The sequence below is a fragment of the Ranitomeya imitator genome, chromosome 5, assembly GCF_032444005.1.
Source record: "Ranitomeya imitator isolate aRanImi1 chromosome 5, aRanImi1.pri, whole genome shotgun sequence".
NCBI lineage: Eukaryota > Metazoa > Chordata > Amphibia > Anura > Dendrobatidae > Ranitomeya > Ranitomeya imitator.
In genome coordinates this window covers 56,535,063-56,556,245 of record NC_091286.1, presented here as the reverse complement: position 1 = coordinate 56,556,245, position 21,183 = coordinate 56,535,063, and the positions used below count along the sequence as shown (strand labels likewise).

The 21,183-nt window shown below is 46.5% G+C and overlaps 1 protein-coding gene across 1 annotated transcript; it reads right to left on the bottom strand.

Annotated features, from left to right (window-relative positions):
- Positions 1-10,434: 10,434 nt before the first annotated feature.
- On the bottom strand, positions 10,435-20,853 carry MDH1 (malate dehydrogenase 1). Its single transcript, XM_069768697.1, has 9 exons — positions 20,586-20,853; positions 18,233-18,331; positions 18,041-18,137; positions 15,732-15,907; positions 14,247-14,369; positions 12,206-12,382; positions 11,142-11,255; positions 10,852-10,941; positions 10,435-10,772 (listed from the first exon to the last, which is right to left on the bottom strand). Exons 1-9 carry the CDS (start codon positions 20,586-20,588, stop codon positions 10,647-10,649), a joined length of 1,005 nt encoding a protein of 334 aa, XP_069624798.1. The 5' UTR covers positions 20,589-20,853; the 3' UTR covers positions 10,435-10,646.
- Positions 20,854-21,183: the final 330 nt, after the last annotated feature.

Here is a 21,183-nt window from a genome sequence, read left to right as displayed (position 1 = left end):
GGTTACGGGTTTTCTACTCTGTAGAAGAGTGGACACCAAGTTAGGAGAGAACCCTTTGTCCCTTAGCAACCTCCTTTCAAAAGCCACGCTGTCATGTGTAAATTTTTTACATTGGGGTGAAATACTGGACCCTGGGACAGAAGTTTCGGAGTGTCTGGTAGAACCCATGGACTTGATATGGACATTTTTCTTAGCCAAGAAAACCATATTCTGCGGGGCCAGAATGGCGCTATTAGTATCACTGTAGTCCCCTCCTCCCGAATTTTCCTCAGCACTAAGGGGATGAGTGACATTGGAGGGAACGCATAGGCAAGGTGGTAGTTCCAAGGAATTGTCAATGCGTCTAGAGCTACAGGGTTCCCCCGGGGATCGATTGAGCAGAATGTTTTTACTTTGCGGTTTTGGCTGTTCGCGAATAGGTCTATTTCTGGTAGGCCCCAGAGATTCACGATTTGATCGAAGACCGATTGGTTTAGCTCCCACTCCCCCTGCTTTAAGCATGTTCTGCTCAGGAAGTCTGCAGTTTGGTTTTCGGAGCCTTTTAAGTGGAGAGCTGTCAAGGACTTTAGACTGTGTTCCGCTATGTGGAAGATGGATTGGGTTACCTCCATCAGAGCTCGACATCTGGTTCCCCCTTGGTGGTTTAGATATGCAACCACTACCTGGTTGTCCGAAAAGACTTTTACGTGATGACCGTGAAGGAGATATCGAAAGTGTGTTAGGGCCAGTTTTACCGCTAGCAGTTCTTTCATGTTGGAAGAGTCTAGCTCTTGACTTTTGTTCCAACTCCCCTGTGCCACTTGATCGCCTATATGTGCTCCCCAGCCCCAGGGGCTTGCATCCGTCGTTAGAATTTTCTCCGTCGGTAGCGCCCAAGGAACTCCTTTGGTTAGATTCCCTGGGTCTGCCCACCATCCTAGGGAGTGTATCGTGTTTGGAGATATACTTAACTGCCCGTCTAAATTTCCGTGCAGAGATATGCCTAAATTTAAAGTCTCCCATTGTAGATCCCGGGAATGAAGTTGTGCCCACTGTACTGCCGGGATACAGGCAGTCATAGAGCCCAGAAGGGACATTGCCCTCCTCAGAGTAGTGACTGGGGATACCGTCAGCTGTAACACTGCCTGTGTCATTTTTTGAACCTTCTCCTGAGGAAGATAGCATGTCTGCGTGATCGAGTCTAGGACTATCCCTAAGTACTCCTGTACCTGGGATGGCACCATTTTGGACTTGGGTATGTTTAGCAGCCACCCTAGACTCGACAGAGAAGCAATGACCAGATTCAACTGTTGTTCGCAGTGTTGAAATGAGTTCCCTACCACGAGGAGGTCGTCCAGATAGGGAACTATTAAGATATTTTGTTCCCGTATGTGGGCCATTACCTCTGACATTATTTTCGTGAATACCCGAGGAGCGATGGCTATCCCGAAGGGGAGAGCCCGGAATTGAAAGTGTTTTACTTCCCCCTGGATATTCACTGCCAGTCTGAGATATTTTTGGTAATCTCTGTGGATGGGCACATGGTAATATGCGTCTCGTAAATCTAGAACAGTCATGAAACACAAAGGAAAGAGTATTCTCACGCAAGATTTTATTGTCTCCATTTTTAAATGTTGTATCTCCAGGAAACTGTTTAGTTTTTTGAGATTTATGATCGTTCTGTACGATCCGTCCGTTTTTTTTGCGGAGGAAGAGAGGAGAATAGAAACCCGTGCCTCTTTCCTGGTATGGAACTTCTTGCAATACATCTTCCTGGATTAGGCTCAGAATCTCCTTCTGGAGAGCTGACTGTTCGATTGATTGTTTTTGAGGCGTTACCATGAAGGAGTTGCCGGGAGGAATACGAAATTTGAATTTGAGGCCTTCTCGTATAATACCTAGAATCCAAGGACTGTTTGAAATTCTTTCCCAGGCTGGAAGAAACTCGTCTAGTCTCCCTCCGACCCGGGGAGTACCTTCATTGGGATTTTTTATTATCTGGAGGGGGGGTTTGTTGAACAAGAAGCCCCTGTTTTTGTTTCTTCTGTCTTCCCATCTGTCTTTATTTCCCTTTGGAGGTCTTCTGCGCATAAACTTTCTGTTCCGAAAGGAGCGTCTATATGACTGGTTGGGGAACCCGGGGAAAGATTTCTTTTTATCTCCTGCTTTGTCGAGGATGTCGTCCAACGTTGATCCAAACAGGAATTCACCTTCGCAAGGTATTGAGCATAGCTTGGTTTTTGTCTGCAGGTCCCCCGGCCAGCACTTTAGCCACAGGGCGCGTCTTGCGGCGTTTGAGAAAGAAGCCGACCTGGCTGCTAATCTTGCTGAGTCCACCGAAGCGTCCGCTAAAAAAGCTGCCGCCCCTTTCATCATGGACACTGACTTTTGTATTGTCTCTCTTGGAACTTTCTCCTTTAGTTGAGAATCCAAATGCTCAAGCCACACCATTAAAGCACGGGCCGTGCAGGTGGCTGCGATGGCTGGCTTTAGGCCCCCTCCTGCCGCTTCCCAGGAGTTTTTAAAGAAGGTGTCTGCCTTTTTGTCCATCGGATCCTTTAGAGTGCCCATGTCCTCGAAGGGCAGGGCGAACTTTTTAGAGGCCTTTGCTATGGCCACATCCAGTTTGGGTGCCTTGCTCCAGGATGAGCAGGCTGGGTCATCGAACGGGTACTTTCTCTTGGGGGTCAAGAGAACTTTTTTATCCGGTTTCTTCCATTCTTTTTTAATCAAAGAATGAATTTTCTCATTTATTGGAAATACTCTTTTCTTTTGTTCTAATCCGCTGAACATTATGTCCTGTGCTGTTCTTTTAGGACGTTCGTCTACCAGACCCATAGTTGTTCTGATGGCCTTTACCAGTGCGTCTGTCTCCTCGATGGGGAAGCAACTGCGTCCCCCCTCTGATGATAGTGAGGAGGTCTCGGATGTCGACGAATCATTAGAGTCAGATGTTTCATTTTCTGATTCGTCTATACTGGACTCGGGAGACTTATGACCTGATCTATGTTTTTTCCTCAGAATTTTAATGCCTTTGAGGGCACTTTCCACTTGATTTTTTATTAGAGTTTTCAGGTCTGATGCAAACGCCGGAGATTCCTCCTGAATGGTTTTTCCTATGCAGGACCCGCATAGCTTTTTTTCCCATGAGGAAGGTAGCTCTTCCAAACATATCGCACACACTTTGTGCTTTGATTTGCCTGTACATTTCCTTCCCTAGGAGAAAAAAAGTAATCTCGTATTACATTATTACTTTCACGTAGATCACTCACCCCTTACGACTAAGAGATACCGTCTCTGGCCTCGGGACTGTATCCACTGGATTTGTCGCCGGCCGCGTATTTTTCCCAGAGACTCGGCTGCGTTGTGACCCTGAGCGTCCGCTGCTGCTGCGTTGCTGGGATGAAGCATTTCCCTTGCGCTGATGTTGTGAGCGCAGACGCAGTACTTGCTCAGGTGGTGATTGTGCACATTCCTGTGCCTCTTGTTGCTCTTTACCGCTCATAGTGGCTCCGCTCTGCGTTTGCCAAAAGAGAGGGTTTCCCACGTTTCTTCCATAGAGAACGCTGTTTTTTAAACTTGCCGCCGGCAGAAGCGGTCATCTGCGCATGTGCGCGCGTCACTTCCGGTTCGCGGCACAGGCGTCCTATAGGGAAGATATTATTGGGGACGCCTGTGCGCGCGTTCTATCGTTCCGCCCTTGCCCGTACTTCCGGTTTGGGCGGCGGTGTCCAGCGGTGACCTGCGGCGCTTTTGCGCGCTCTAGCGCTCCTGCTATGGTAGCGTAGCCGCCGCTACCCCCATGTACCAATTAGCGGTATAGAGGCTGTATCGGTGACCGCCGTCACCTGCCTCTTTCCTCCCCCTTTTTTTTTTTCCTGGGGAAGGCAGGCTCGAACCTCTTCACTGCCTCCCCCTGCAACACTCACCCATAGGGCCCGCCGACCCCCGTGGTGGTGCTTCAGGGTCGGAAGAAAAGGGGGGAGAAAACCTGCTGGACCCAGCCGTGACAGGGCGCCCCCTGTCAGGAACCGACCGGCCAGCACCCTGGAATCCCACGAAGAATCCTTCAGGTACGTGCTGTAGGTTCCCCGTCAGGGACAGGAAACCAACTGATGTGGGAGAGAGGTATGCCCTTTTTCATCTGTAGGTTTCCTGTCCCTGGGGGCGGACCCCTCTCTCCGTGGTGCCATCATGGGGATAGAGAAAAATAGAATTAGACTTACCAGTAATTCGGTTTCTAGGAACCTTCAACAACACTCACCTTGGAGGTTGTCTCCCCGCCCTAATGGGGGACAGGAAATACAAAGAGGTTAAATAACCATACTAGCGTGAATAGTTACCACCAAAGTGCAGGAATCATCCAGTGAATATCAGGTAGAGAGGGAAATTAGTGCTGTCGTGGAAGGTTCCTAAAAACCAAATTACCGATAAGTCTAATTCTATTTTCTCTAGTCACCTTCCACGACAGTCACCTTGGAGTTATACCAACGTTAATTTCTTTAGGGAGGGACTACGGCTTGTAGAACACGTTTGCCGAATGTCAGATCCCTATCGAAATTTAGCCTGTAGTGTCTGGTGAAAGTATGTACAGAAGACCAGGTGGCGGCTCTGCATATCTGTGCCAATGAGGGGTTCTCTCTTGCTGCCCATGATGTATAGACTGACCGGGTAGAATGGGCTTTCAGCGAGATCGGCAGAGGGAGATCCTTTGCAGAATATGCAAGGCAGATGGCTTGCTTAATCCAGTTTGCAATTGTGCTCTTAGCTGCTTTCCTTCCTTTATTCTGTCCTGAGAACTGGATAAATATATTCTGGTCGACCCTCCAAGCCCTGGACTGCTCCAGGTAGTGGAGAACTACCCTGCGGACATCCAGGGTGTGGAAGTTTTCCTCCTTCGTATTGGAAGGATTTAGACAAAATGAGGGCAAAACCACATCCTGACCCCTATGAAAATCCAAAACGACTTTGGGCATAAAGGTGGGATCTAGATGTAGGACTATGCTATCAGAGTTTATGGATAGAAAGGGCTCTTGAACAGACAAGGCCTGCAATTCTCCTATGCGCCTAGCTGTGGTAATTGCCACCAGGAACACCGTTTTAAGTGTTATGATTTTAAGGGGTAAAGAAGACAAAGGCTCAAAGGGTGGATGAGTTAGACTATTGAGAACTAAATTTAGATCCCAGGAGGGAACCCGACTATGGAGTCTAGGATGTAATCTGCTTGCTGAAGTCATGAATCTTTTGATCCAGCGGTGGCCAGCAAGATCTTGGTCAAAAAAAGAACTAAGGGCCCATACCTGAACCTTTAGTGTACTTGGGGTGAGCCCTAGATCTAAACCCTTCTGGAGGAAGTCTAGGATTTGAGCAATGTTGGGGTGGAAGGGATCAGGGACACTAGGAAGGCACCAGGAAGAACATTTCTTTCATACTTTTCCATAGATGGCATTGGTCACAGGTTTCCTACTCTTTTGGATAACCCTGTCCGAGAAGCCCCTGGCTTTTAATATGTCGGTCTCAGTAGCCAAGCACCCAGGTTAAATTTTTTGAGTCCTGGGTAAAGAAGGGGACCTTGAACAAGGAGGTTTGTTCTTTGAGGAAGAAGTATGGGGCCTTCTTCGGCCATTCCCCTCAAGGCGCTGTACCAGCTCCGACCCGGCCACATTGGGGCAATCAGGATTGCCGTGACTTTGTCTGACCGGATCTTCTGCAGCGTCCTTGACAGCATTGGAATCGGTGGAAAGGCGTAAGCCAGGTTGAAGGTCCATGGATGACTGAAAGCATCTATCCCCAGAGCCCCATGCCTGGGGCTGAGGGAGAAATGTTTTTGATTTTGCGTTTTGGGCATATGCAAATATGTCAACCTCCGGGATCCCCCATCTCGAGGTTAAGGATAGGAAAACCTCCTGGTTCAGGCACCATTCCCCGGGATGAACATCCTCACTGCTGAGGAAATCCGCCTGGGTGTTGACCGAACCCTTCAGATGTATTGCGGAGATTGAAAGGAGGTGTTTCTCTGCCCAGAGAAATATCTGTGTGGCCACTAGATTTAGGATGGCATACTTCGTGCCACCTTGATGCCGGAGATAAGCCACCGTCGTCACATTGTTGGAGTAGACACGGACATGATGGCCTTGGACTAGAGATGAGACAGCTACCAGTGCTTCCTCTTCTGCCTTCAATTCCCTCAGGTTAGAAGATCTGGAACCTGTGTCTGAGGACCATAGTCCCTGAAAATGTTTGTTCCACCACGGCGCCCCAACCTCTTCGGCTGGCATCTGTGTGAAGCACTTTCAGGGGGAGCTGGTCCCAGCTTACCCCCCCTGCCGAAGGTTCCAGCCCTTTAGCCACCACGAGAGGGCTGACTTCACATGTCCGGGGAGTGGAATTCTCTTGGACAGTGTTCCGATACCTCAGAGCGTATAGGAGAACGTGAGTCTGGAGGGTTCGTGTATGTGCCTGGGCCCAGGACACTGCCTGAATGCACATGGATTCCTTCAGGGTTGGAGACCTTTGTTGTTTGAATCTGGAGATTCTCTGACAAAGGTCACACTGACGATCTTCGGGAAGGAAGGACATTCTTTCTTCTGAGTTCAAGAGAACCCCCAGGAATTTCTTCCTTGTGGACGGTTGTAGGTCCGACTTCTGGAGATTTGGGGGTCCAGCCTAGGGATTCAAGAATACCTAGGGTTTTTGACACATCTTGGTTCAGCTGAAATGTTGAAGGAGCAATGATGAGGTGGTCGTCTAAGGGATAAGGCAGAATCCCTGAAGACGGATAAACCGCTTCTCTTATGATTTTCGAGAATACCCTCAGGGCTGAGGATACTCCGAAGGGAAGCACATTGAACTGAAAGTGAGTGATCCTGCGGTAGTGGGAGACCGCGAACCTGAGGAACCTCCTGTGATCCGGATGGATCGGAACATGATAATAGGCGTCCCTCAGGTCTATCGTTGCCATTACCCAATTTCGCCCGATAAGTGGGATTGCCGTTTTGACTGACTCCATCTTGAACCTTCGGTATTTGATGACCTGGTTCAAAGGTTTTAAATTTATGATTATCTTATGAGGAATAGAGGAGAGTAATGACCTCTCTGCTTAAGTCCTGCTGAGGTACATGAGAAATCACTTTTTCTTGTAAGAGATCCAGAATTTGAAGGAGAAAGGAGTCCTGGGGATTGTATCGGGGCAATTCTTAGGCATTGAGGGGGCTCTTGAATTCCAATTTTAGTCCGAATTGTATGGTGTGGAGGATTCACTGGTTCATGGATATGCACTACCATTGGGCGAGAAACAGAGCCGGCCCCCCACTGGAGAGTCACTGTTTATCCGGGTCTGTTGCTGTTGAGGCACAAGGATATTCCTGCCTCAACCCCCCTTTGGGTAGCTCCAGCGACCCTAAAGTCCTTCTGGGAGGACTGGTCACGAGGATGGGGGGCGGGGGGGGGCGAAAAAACCACTTCCTAGCAACCTTTTGTTCTGGAAGCCATTTTTTCCCATCAGAGGCCTTATCCAGGATGTCATCCAAGATTGGCCCTAACACATGGTGACCCTGAAAGGGGATGGCACAGAGTTTAGTTTTAGAGGTAATGTCGCCTCCCCAAGACTTCAGCCAAAGGGCTCTACTGGCTGAGTTTGAGAGGACTAAGGACCGAGCAGCCACACGAACAGACTCTCCTGAATCATCGGCTAAGAACCCTGATGCCTTTTGAAGAAGGGGAAGGGAGTCCAGGATTTCCTCTCTGGACGTACCCTGGGAGAGATGTTCCTTTAATTTGCGAAGCCAGAGGACCAAGGCCCTGGTGACGCAAGTAGATGCGATATTTGCTTTAAGCAGGTTTGTAGAGAACTCCCAGGACTTTAAGTGGCTCTCTATTTTTCGATTCATTGGATCTTTCAATTGAGAAGAGTCTTCAAACGGGAGAGACATCTTTTTGGTAACCTTAGAGACCTGGACATCCACCCTAGGAACCTCCCAAATAGAACTATCACCCTCTAGGGGAAAACTGTGCTTGAAATCTGAAGGAACACTAAGGCCCTTCTCTGGTGAAGCCCACTCTTGGAAAATAAGATTTTGAACATTTTCATGATTGGAAATACCTTTTTAATTTAGGGTTTCAGGCCCCCAAACATTTCATCCTGGGGTGGATGTGGAGCCCTCATTCTCCCAATTATCATCTGACTCGGAGGTATGAACCTCACCAGAGTCAGAATCAGTATCAACTGGTGCCATTTTCTTTTTAAGGGGGGGGGAGGCCGGGGAAAGGGGAAGGGAGGAAATGCAACACTTGGGGTTGGGAAAAGGCCGCCATGGAGGTCTGTACCTCCTGTTTAGTGTGTTAATGCTGTCCAGGACGGAGGGCTGTTCAGCACGTAATAGGTCATCTGTACAGGGTTGACACAGGGTCTTCTTGTAGGTAGAAGGTAGCCACAAACCCCTCACTTGCGGCTGGGTTTGTTCTTTGGGGCAGATACCTTTTCTCCCAAAAAGAAAGAGGTATACTAAATGACCAATCTTAACATGGCTGAACAGTGAAGGGACCAGCCCAGCTACTCACATTAGGAGGGTGAACGCTGGGATCTGCAGAAGTAGCAAAGGGTTTGTCGCCGTCCATGGTCAAGCTGTACGCAGTCACACAGAGACACAGCGTCTTACCTGGAGGCACCTGACCAGGATATGAAGCAATCGAGGTCCAGCGTTGATTGTGTGCTCCTCCTTCCCTTTGGTCTGTAGGGATGCCAGGGACGACCCTAACATGCCAGCGATCTGCCCCGCATGGAACGCAGGAGATGGCGTGCGTTCCAGCGTGGAGCCCCAGGCCGCAAACCGGAAGTGCGTCGCTGACGTCACATACGGCACGCGTGAACCCGGAACTACACACCAGAGGACGACGCCGGGGAGCTTGGAGAGGACCCCAGCAGCACATCACCGGCCCGCTTTGCCCCCAACAGAGGCGCGGGAGGGGCAGGAAAGAGGGCCCAAATCCAAGTAAGATGGAGATGGGCGCAGCCACATGGAGGAAACACCGCTCGACCTCGGATAGTAAGAATACCCAGGTGCTTCGTTCACCAGCCACGACAGCACCTACAGGAACCTCTTCATGCCCCACTGGGGGAACAGGGAAAAAAAAAAAAAAAAAAAAACACCCACTGGATAGCAGGAAGGAGAGGGTTATTTAACCTCATTGTATTTGTTGTCCCCCATTAGGGCAGGGAGACAACCTCTAAGGTAACTAAAGGAAAGTGGGATTAGGAAGAAAATTTTAGGAAGAGACTGCACCAGAAAGGTGCTATGGGGAAACCCAAGTGCTGATTAGTGCTCAGTGTTAGTCTGGCCCAGAGCTGAATTGTCATCTGATGGTCAAGCTTTGCAGCAGGAAGACAATCCTTTGCCCTTGTAGTCAGCGCTAGTTATCCCTACTAATAATTCAGCAGATACAATTATATCACTGCACTGGTAAGTGCTCAGCGCCAAGTTTGTAAAGGGGTCCCCCAAAGATTCCACTGAGGGGGGTTCCCTGAAGGAATTCAGTGCTGAGCTCTAAACCGTGACGGCAGCGTAAATGAACAGGGACATGATGTGCAGAGAGATGCCGACATTTACAGGTAACGTTAAGCGAGGCACAGAAGGACTGGGAAAGGGAGGTACCGGCGTCAGAGGATCCTGGGTAGTTTCAGGCAGGTGCCTTCAGCTAAAGTCACCACATGTGATGGCTTGTACCATATTAGCGAGTTTGCCTCTTGTATCCTTGGTTAAATGAAATTTTATTATATTAATAGGTTAAAGAGAAGCTGTAGAGTCGGTGGGCTTCAATTGTTCTATCCATAAGAAATAGAACCTGGACCCATCCCGCCAGCAGCAGTACCACTGCGACCTGCAATTGGCACTGGTCAAATGTTGTAGAAGGACATGCTGCTCAGTCACCTAACCGCTGCAGTCAGTCACAGGCTGCAGCGGTTGATTGTCAGATTCTATTTGGCACTTATGTTCAGTTTTACCATCCTGGATATGCATCCTTGTTTTCTAAAGTTTTTTAATGACTTTAGTGACCATTTTTACAACTTGATTCTGTTATCTACATTGTTTTTCCGCTATTTTATTTGATATGGAATCTAATAAATTTATCCTGATTTTCATATACAATATTTTGGACTTCACGGTCGGTTTCTCCCCTTTTTGTTTGTGACATTTGGTGTTCAGTGCACTGTGGGTGGTCTGTCCTCAGGAGACAGCACTAGCTTCACTTGGAGAAACTCAGTCAATGAAACTGGGAGAATCTGAGTGTCCGAAGTGACAGCAGGAGCTCCGGACCACCGACCATGCACAGATCACCAGGTTTGCACAACATGTCAGACTAGATAGTCCACGTATTTTAGATTACAGCCATGCTTCCATTTTTTCTCATATGGTCCCTGTAAAGCACATCTCAATAAAGCCACTCCAGGAGACAACACAGTGTACACCCCAAACAGGGGTTTGTTTTTTTTAATTCGCTATTGCTAGGAATGACTAAACTAGTCACAGATACAAAACCAAATCTGATGTGATGTTCAGTGCCTTTTCTACTGAGAACGGTTGTAGACATAAATAAGTACTTGATGCTAAAACTTATAGACAGCTTTTCATTTTTTCAGGACTTAATTGTGGTTTGGGATCAATTTCTAGTCACGCGATTGAGAGGAACTCAAAGGCCGTGTCCTTCTCTTCTTGAAGTTCTTTGGCCGTCGCGTCCATCTTTTCACGGGAGAAGTCATCAATTTTGAGGCCTTGGACAATTTTCCAGGACTTGTCCTGTTGGAGAACAGAGCGCAATATTTAAAGTAAAAAAATTTATGGGGGCGAGAACCTAAAATACCCAGAAGTATCGTACCTTGATGACAACAGGGAAAGAATACAGGAGTTCATTGGGTACACCGTACGCATTTCCATCAGAGATCACACCCATCGAAACAAATTCTCCCTATGAGATGAAGCAAAGGTGGTAAGGACAGTGATCAGCATTGTTTGCCTAAAAGTCCACTCCATCTGAGTGCCACGTGTTCGTATGAGTAGCGGAGAATGTTATATAGCAGTAATACATTACTGCAATATGCAGGTGCACATACAAGTCACCTAAGGGGTGAGAAGGAAAACAAAATAAAAATAATTGCCATTATTTACCTCTGGGGTTCCAAACCAAATGTCCCGCACATGATCGCAGATGGCTTTGGCAGCAGACATGGCGCTGGATAACTTCCGTGCTGCAATCACAGCTGCACCGCGCTGCTGGACAGTCTATTAAAAGACGGAGACTCAAATTGCTGGAGGTGAAAACGCTTCCCATTATATTAACAGCACAGATATGCATATTACAAGCTCAACACTAATAAAGGATTCATTTAAAGGGCACGTTCACATGATGTAAACTAACAATATTTATACACCAGTCTCAGCCAGGGATTGTCTGCAGCAGTCACCATTAACCATGGTTTAAAATTCTAATCATGAAATTTTACATGTGAAAGTGAGAAACTTGTAAAATTTTAAAGTAATCCACTTCCCTTATCCTGAGCTGATCATTCTTAATTTACAGGTAAAGTGTTTTATTCAGCGAAGACTTTCCCATTACTGATATTATGAGACAGTGTCCACCTGACGTTCTATGGAGAACTAATTGTCCCAGGAGACCTTGTAGCAGAATCTGCCTCTAGCTCTTTCATAGATTTTTTTAATAGCACCAACTGTCATTTCCCATCTCTAATGGGAAAATCTGTCATCACTGAATGAAAACATTTTACCTATTAATTGCTCTGATAAGATACATTACAAATTCTTATTTTCATGGGCGCCATCAATTTCTGAAATAAATATGAAAATGACGGGTGAAGTAGGAGAGACTCGCAGGGGCTAGAGGTTAACCCTCCAAAATTTTCAAGGTGACCCATCAACTCTACACTTTTTTTTTTTTAAAAACTTAAAAGTGCTAATAATGTAATTTAATATATTTTTCAGACCTGGTCCTTCTACAAATTGTTGCAGATTGAACCAACATACTAAAGGCTATAAAGAACCAAATACCCATCAGTCTGAGTGTCAGAAAGTGTTCAGGTCAAAACTGAAAATAACTCCCATTGCAACCCAGTAGGGAATGGCAGTATAGGCTGCACCCGTTATATTGGGCCAAGCACAGTTTACCCGCAGTGCCAGATGCAGTGGGGGCATCATCTTGGTGATAGACGTCTTACCGATATGAAGCTTCCCTTCAGCCAGCTGTCATCCTTCACAGCTTCAGAGGCGCACACATCCTTCCCCTGCAGCTTTACAACAGCATGACTAACATCAGGATACTGAGTGGAGGAATGATTTCCCCAGATAATCACGTTCTTAACCTCATCAGATGTCACATTAAGACGAATCGCAATCTGGAAGGAAAAAAAAAAAAAAATAAATATCAGACCAATTCTCCACTACATCACCTTTAAAGGGCGATCTTGCAGTGGTGGACCACCGATGCCATCAGATCACGTGGCCACTATGGGGTCCAGTGCCAGCGCTAACACTGGGCACCCTCCTGGCACCACTGATGCCGATACAGTTGACCACAATTATGACAGAGGGATCGCTCCACTCCTTCCTCCATTATTCTCCCACATGTCAGATCAGACAGTGATGACACCACTTCATAGTGTCTGCAGTGCAGAGCAGTGAAGACCGGGTCAGAATGCTCCATGCTGACACCGGAACAGTGGGGGACAGAGGGAAGGAGTTTTTTTTTTTTTTTAAATCTGTGATTACACATGGCCAATTAGACCACATGGTGGACTATGTGGGAGCCTTTATAATTTCTAGATGGCTATTTGAGAGCCATTATACAGTGAAGTATTGAGTGGGGCCATTATACTGCATGGAGGGCTGTGCCGGGTGAAGGTGTATGCCCCTGGGCTCTCAGAAGACAAGTTAACACCTAGTCACTAGATGAGTGATAACTCATTGATCGGTGGGGGATACGATTGCCGGAACATGCACAGATCAGCAGAGCTTGAGGATGGAAGATAAATGGTTTTCACCAGATGACCCCATTAACAAGTTGGATTTAAAAAAAATAAAAATAAATAAATAATAATAAATACCGTATATACTCGAGTATCAACTAAGATTTTCAGCCCATTTTTTGGGCTGAAAGTCCCCCTCTCGAGTCATACCCAGGGGTCGGCAGGGGAGGGGGAGCGGGGGCTGTCAAATTATACTCACCTACTCCTGGCATGGTCCCTGCATCTTCTTCCTGTATTGAGCGGTCAGATGGTACCGCTCATTACAGTCATGAATATGCGGCTCCACCTCCCATAGAGGTGGAGCCGCATATTCATGACTGCAATGAGCGGTAACTGACCGCTCAATACAGGAAGGAGATGCAGCGGTGGAAGAAGTAGGGACCGCGCCAGGAGCAGGTAAGTATATGGGGAGGGGAGCGCTGCGCGATATTTACCTGTTCCTCGTTCCGGTATGGCACCGTCTCCAGCATCCTCTGGCTGTGACGCTCAGGTCAGAGGGCACGGTGATGTGGTCAGTGGGTGCCCTCTGCTGAGCGTCAGTGCTGGAGACGGAGCTGCACGAGGAGCAGGTAAAAATTGAAAGCGCCGGCGTCCTGAGCGAAGAGTGGAGAGTATGTGATTTTTTTTTTATTGCAGCAGCATTATATATTGCACAGCTTTATATGGAGCATCTATGGGGCAATAATGAACGGTATGAAGCATCTATTTTTATTTTTGAAATTCACCGGTAGCTGCTGCATTTCCTACCCTAGGCTTATACTCGAGTCAATAAGTTTTCCCAGTATTTTGTGGCAAAATTGGGGGGGGGGGGTAGGGTTGGCTTGTCTCTCACCAGTTACACCAGGTCAGGAGGTGGGTGAGTGATAGCCTAGAGGGGGTGCGGATGGGGTTTCAGACTACTAGGACCCTCTAAATCATGAAAATAGGGCTCCTCTACGCAAGTGAATGGTTGCATGCATATTACCACTAGACATACAAATTGTTGCCCCCCACTAATTAGGACAATGACTTCACATCATAAGGATAGGTGGTAATGCTGCAATTAAATAAAGATGATTAATTATGGGAAGTGTGGTGTCAGATATTTCGTGCACCCCCTCCCTCCCCCCCATTGACTGGAAGATAGACTGGGAAGATAGTGGCAGGGAAAGAAAGCAGATTAAAAAAAAATTTAATAATTGAAAGAAGCTTAAGTTAATAAAACTTTGTTTTACAAGAGTTGCAGTTACCATACCTGAGCCTTCGCCCTGTTGTGGTCCAAGCGGGTGAGACAACTGAAGTTCTCTTTGGGGATGGATGGAGCAGACTTTAGTGCAGTGAGGCAGTTGGTGTTTGCAGGATTTCCCACAACAATCACCTAAAATAGGGAAAAAAAAAAAAATTAATTACATTTTAATGCGGATGTACCTTTATTGCCCCACCACGTACATAGTGAGGATGCCATGCTTAAAAATCAAATCACTTGTTGTTTCAAGACCCAGTGTTTGAGCCTTCACCTGTGAGTGGCTTTAACACCCCCACACTTGGGGTACATTGCCAGAGGGCAATTACACAGGATTTTTTGCAATCTGCCGTGTTCTACAGCTGAAGCAAGTAAGCGAGTTGCAAAAATCTCATTGACCGGCTGCAATACAAAGTATAAATGTGCGACTCAACCCCACCATACAATGCAGAAAAATATGGCAGAAGCAGACCCAAATGGTTGGAGGTTTACACACTACGTTGACTGCCACTAAATGAGATTCCAGGCGATCCATAAGAGATGAGAACTCTACTAGTGTATGAAGTGGTCCTAATCTGGTTCTGTACATTCAGCCCCTGCCTTAACTGCAAAGGGATGACTATGTATAACCAAAGGAAGGATCATAAATAAGTGCCAAATAATCATTTAGAAATATCATGTTTTCTGTAGGGAGGGAATCACTATATAATTTTAAATGTCTACCATCCCGTTAGCTGACAAACTGGTATAGAATGATAAGTTGAGGGGGCAGAGGTAGCCCCCCACTATACAAGATGTGCTCCCGGGACTGCAGATACCAGGTGTGCTGACGTAAGAAGAGGCCACTCACACCAATGTCCACCCTGCCCATCTGATCTAAAACTGGAGCTACTAGGAGTCCTGGGGTAAGAAGAGGCTGCTCACACTGCTGTCCATCCTGCCTATCTAATCTAATACTGGAGATACCAAGAGTGCTGAGCTAAGAGGCTGCTCACACTGCTGTCTGCCCTGTCTATCTGATCTAATACTGGAGATACCAAGAGTGCTGAGCTAAGAGGCTGCTCACACTGCTGTCTGCCCTGTCTATCTGATCTAATACTGGAGATACCAAAAGTGCTGAGGTAAGAAGAGGCTGCTCACACCACTGTGTCAATGACTGACTAGCTGCTGCTGTCAGATTGCCGGTATCCTACTGCACACGCTCACAGGCACCTGTCCTATTAAAAAAGTCAAACAGCTGCCATTTTAGTGCACTATAGTGATTACCTAGACAAAAAACAGAAAACTTAACCAGCTACGTGTATTTACAAGTAATTATATTTTCGTTAGCTCCTTTCTATTCTTGTAGACCCCCCCCCTTAATGATTTCCATCCAGATGACAAAAACCAAGTCTAGCCTCGATTTTTGCAGCTATTAACTTTGACAAGTGACAGTTCGTATGACTGAACTGTCCCATATTGAGTAAGGTGGATCCTAAAAAATAAAAAAAAAGTCACCTTAACAGTCTTCTTTGCATATTTGTCCAGTGCAGCACCCTGAGACTTGAAAATCTTTACATTGGCTTTCAGCAAGTCCTTCCTCTCCATGCCCTCCCTCCTTGGCATGGAGCCCACAAGAATGGCAACATCTAGGTCCTTAAAAGCCACTTCTTCCTTGTCTGTAGCAATTACCTCTGTAGATAAAATATACACAGACTTCATGATGTATCTTACCAGCTCGGCACAGGAGTGTTAGATTTCTTTTAATGTATGGCATTTACAAAGTGTAAAAACATTAAAGTTTGTCATTCACAGTGGTCATATAGTGCATGATGAACAGTTGGACATTAAGGGACCAATTACTACATTTGCGGCTTTTTTTTGTTTTTTTAAGGTCATGTTATATGTGTGGGCATTCTAGTTAATGTGCAAGTTTGGATGATTCTACCATTGCAGCTTAATGTGTGTCAATGTACTCCACTCCCTGGATTAATTTTTGTAACATTTTACCCCTCCTGGTTGTCATCTCTAACACACAAGTGAGTAGTCAGGAGCTCGGACTGATCTGAAACATTCTTGGATAGCAATCGCCTAGATAGAGGAGTTGTATTTTGCTGCCACAAAATAGTCAGAAAAAATAATTTCATCTGCAGTTAATTTTCCGCCACACCTTAGTGTCCAAATCCAGGGTCAGGCGATTTTTACATGGCACTTTTCTCTGCCACCCACATCTCGCATCAGCCTCTGCCCAAATATATTCGGTGCAGAGGCTGACGGATCCCCATCTATGATGAACTTGTGAACAGTATACAGACAATCCTACCGTATTAGCTAGTTTACAGCTCATCAACATGTTGTCCTTAGGGTACCGTCACACAGTGGCATTTTGATCTCTACGACGGCACGATTTGTGACGTTCCAGCGATATATCCGTGACGTTCCAGCGATCTCGCCGTGTCTGACACGCTCCTGCGATCAGGGACCCCGCTGAGAATCGTACGTCGTAGCAGATCGTTTGAAACTTTCTTTTGTCGTCTAGTGTCCCGCTGTGGCGGCATGATCGCATGGTGTAACAAAGGTGTGCACGATATTGTATACGATGTGCGCATAGTAACCAACGGCTTTTACATCGCACATACGTCATGAAATTATCGCTCCAGCGTCGTACATTGCAAAGTGTGACAGCAGTCTACGACGCTGGAGCGATATTGTTACGATGCTGGAGCGTCACGGATCGTGCCGTCGTAGCGATCAAAATGCCACTGTGTGACGGTACCCTTAGTCTGCAGATTTAACCTTTGCCTTACAGATAAACATTAGGCTACGTTCACACTAGCGTTGTGCGCCGCTGCGTCGGCGACGCACAACGCACCGAAAAACGCGTGCAAACGCACGCAAAAATGCTGCGTTTTTCGATGCGTGCGTCGTTTTGACGAAAATCGGACGCAAGAAAAATGCAACTTGTAGCGTTTTCTTGGTCCGACGCTAGCGTCAAAAAAGACGCACGTGTCGGAAAACGCAACAAGCAAAAACGCATGCGTCCCCCATGTTAAACATAGGGGCGCATGATGCGTGCGTCGCCGCTGCGTCGCCCGACGCTAAAGCGACGCACACTAGCCGAACGCTAGTGTGAACGTAGCCTTAGTCAGTTTCTTTTCTTTGAACCTTTAATGATGGGTTGAAACGGAAAAAATCTTCAAGACAAAAAAAAATAATTCACATTTACATGTCGTCTTGTACCAGATACTATTAAGTAACAGGGCAAAAACAAAAAATGACTCCAGTTATGGCTGAGGGTCTGGCATTTTTAATCCCCCAAGTTTTAGACTGCAGATTTTTTGCGGACAGTGGACTACAGATTCTCGGCAGATTATGCACTGAGATCAGCAGGGAGTTTCACCTTTGGGTTGATTTGTTAATCTTGTCTAATTATATGATGGAAACCTGAAGAAAGTCTTAAAACGCACATTGGTCCCATGCTGGCTGGTTTGGTGCATGGTTGTGATGAAGGTGTAAGAAAACTCATTCTGTTTGGGGTCTCATGTTGCACCAAAACCACGATCATTCCTCCTGTAGTTTTGGCACATGGGATAGCAATCCAAGCAACAGCCCCTTTAGTCCACTTTCAGGAGTCAAAATTCATGTGGTGGAGGGTATGGAAAAATTTTTTTTGGGCACATTCAACCAAATTTCTGTAGCTCAGTCCCATTGTCTTAGGGTCATTTCTTGCAGATCCTTTGGGAAGCTTCTACATGTAGAAGCCCAGTTGTGTACAGCAATCAAGTCATTATACCCCATTCATCACGTAAAGGAAGACATGGCCTTACCTTTGAGCAGAGGCAAGGCACAGTCCTGCAGCTCCATGACTACACCATCCAGGACTCCCATCATGGGGGTAATATCCAGGAGGATAAGAACAAGAGGCTGCCAACAGGAGGAAAGCGGTGAATGCATGTAGGAAACATCTGCAGATCATCGTAAACCACAGCCAATACAGGGGCATTGTTCTGCTCCGTTACCTGGTCCTTTCCGAAGACATCGCCTTTAGCAATGCCATACAGCAGGGAATAGGCGATCTGACCAGCAGCTCCGGTCACCAGGACTCTGATGGCTTCAGGCTGGAGAAACAGAAGGACATCAGCACATGGAATATTAACGGCCATGGAGGTTACAGGTTTTGCTTGGCTTTGGTCAGGTAAATGGAGCCCTTAGGGCATGTCCAGGCTGTGCCGGGAGGGTCAGAGTGGACACAGCAAATGCACTTAAATACCAATAATTTAAAGGCATATTGCCAGCTCCAAGATCCTATCCCAATATGTAGTAGGTGTCATTAGTAAATACCTCCAATTACAAATTTAGTCTAGTTCTCCAGATTGGCTATATCGCTTACCTCATTGAGGGCATTACTGCATCTTAGGTATCCATGGTAATGACCACTGGGAGACAGCTATGTCTGCATGCACAATCATACAGGAAAGACGGTCAGTCATCCCTGTATAAGGGGTTAATGGGCGGCCAATGTCTACAAACACCAGGGATGTCAAATACTACAAGAATCACTGATCAGATTGATACCCAATTTATCAGCTCCCGCTGCTCTGTAACATCCTGCAGCTCAGACACCATTTTCTATAACAGGTTCCCTTTAATGACCCTCAGAACATGGAGATGTAGCCACCACTTCCTAAGAGCAAGAGTCTCCAACTACAGTCACTCCAAGATTTATAGGAGAACGCAAGCTTCTAAATGAGAGTCACCAGACGCCGGCCATGTAAATGTACTGCACATTGTGGCCCAATCCTGAAACGTGAACATAGAGGATGATGGCCAGGATGTCGGATCGGATGTCATGTGTGACACACTACAGTCAGATGTGCAGAGGAGATCGCACCTCTACAGGAGCCATGGGAAGACCTCCAACTCAAACAGGAGAACACTAGATAAAAAAAAAAAAGGGCCAGGACAAGGTGCCCATAAATCAGCTCTGCTCGGAGTGCGTGCCGCCTTCACCAACCTCGCTCCGGGAATAGGCAACTACAGCCTTATCCTTATGTCACAGACTGCAGGGGGCTCCTATGAGACCCAGAGACCAGCAGTCAGTCCACTATATCTGACCACAGCCTTACAGTAGACATGCAGCAGGTTTTATCAGGAGGCAAAAAGCAGCATGATTGCATAACATGATATTTTTGAAGGAAAAAAAAAAAAAAAAAAAAAAAAAGTGTTGGAGGGGGAATCAAGCTCTGATAAATTATTGGAACATTTCACTAATAAGTCAAGTAGCTATTACAGGACGTTGGGAATGGTAAAGTGAGCAATTATCCAGCTACACGGACAATACTGCCATTCACAGCACCAGACAGCCAGTTACAATTTTCCTTTTTTTAAAAAACAAAACAAAACCTACATTTACTGCTTGGATTACATATAGACTTCAATTAAATGGGCCAATTAAGGAGAGGAAAAAAAAATAAAAAATAAAAAAAAAGCATTTATGTCTGAACTTTACCCTACAGCACAGGATTGTAACTCAGTGTTATCGATATTACAGACATGAGTACCTGAGCCAGTCCCAGATAAGGGCATGTTCACATTTATGTGTTCTCTAGAAAGAATGTAGCTGCATTTTACAGTAAAGAGAATTCAGAGGTCTCACGCACACGGCTTGGATTTTTGGTCCAAAATCTGAGATTCTACAGAATAGAGCCGGTCACTTGTTTCAATTTTTGTTTTTTTTCAGCGATTTAACCCATTTAGAAAGCAATTTGTTGGGGGTGGGAAACAAAAAAAAATAAAAAAAAAGGGGTTATTTTTGGTCATGCCACATTTATCTGTTGTGCTTGCTGTTTTTTTTATTTTTACAGCAAGTCTCTTCGTGCCGAGAGAGCAGGTTTTACCTGCAGAGGAGGAAAAAAAACCCTATAAAAACCCCAAATAGTGCAGAATTTAAATGAAACCCATCAGTGTAAAAATTTAGCCAGAAAAAAAAAAAAGAAAAAATAGAAAAAAAAAAACGCTCCTGAAGGTGTAAGACTTATAGCACCCATGTATTCCATGGCTCTACGTTGTATACTCATTATTTGCCATCTTTATGTCCAGAGACAAATGGACAGACAGCAGGGAGAAGCCCCAGCCGCCCTATAGACACCCCTATATACACCTATAGTCTGGGTGCAGGGTGTACAGCGCGGCCCCTCCGGGGAGACACAAGGTTACAGACACCGCAGTGCCGGCCTCCTGGCAGCACGCCACCCAGCACAGCTCCCTGCACCCTGAGAATAAGGAGGGGCATCATGTCACCGCCACAGGCCGCACTGACACACCGGGGCATCCAGCCTCTGCTCCAGGCGCGGAGAATCACCCTGTACCCACCATGATGCTTGACAGGCGGAGGGATACGTGTCCGGTCTCTGCAGCTTCTGTCAGTCACACTGACTGCAGGTCACCTTTACCAGCGCTTCTACAGTCTGAATGGTACCACGTGACTGACACACCCCCTCTGTGCTTCGCCTCTTTTCTTTCCGATGTGACGAGGCTTTGTAGTCTTCCCTGACGCCGCGTGCAGACGTTCTACTGGGAACTCCGCTCCGACAAGACTACATTACCCGGCATGCTTTGAGAGTTGTAGCAGTACTAGATCATTCCGCCTCTATTTTTGGGGCAGGAGGTGGTCGTTGTGTGATTCTCGCGTGATCAAACGTGACTAGTGACGAGGCCCTGAAGTCATGTAATGAAGTGTGTGGTCACACAAGAAGTTACTGGTTAAAAATAAAGTCTAAGGTTGGTTTGAAGTTCACTGTCAAGGAGTGAATGTAAGGGGAACGCTGGGACCTCAGCTGGGATTTATTGCTGCAGAAATGTAGTTAATCCCATAAGGACACAGACAATTTTTCTCTTTGTTTCTTAGTTATTATTATTAATTTTTATAGCGCCATTTATTCCATGGCGCTTTACATGTGAACGGAGCAAA

What these genes read in the sequence shown, in the direction of transcription:
- MDH1 (XM_069768697.1), bottom strand. An exon ending in ATGTCTTCGGAAAGGACCAG is followed by an intron (nt 18,138 to 18,232) that starts GTAACGGAGCAG and finishes TCCTGTTGGCAG; the next exon opens with CCTCTTGTTCTTATCCTCCT. An exon ending in CTTTCCCTGTTGTCATCAAG is followed by an intron (nt 10,773 to 10,851) that starts GTACGATACTTC and finishes GTTCTCCAACAG; the next exon opens with GACAAGTCCTGGAAAATTGT.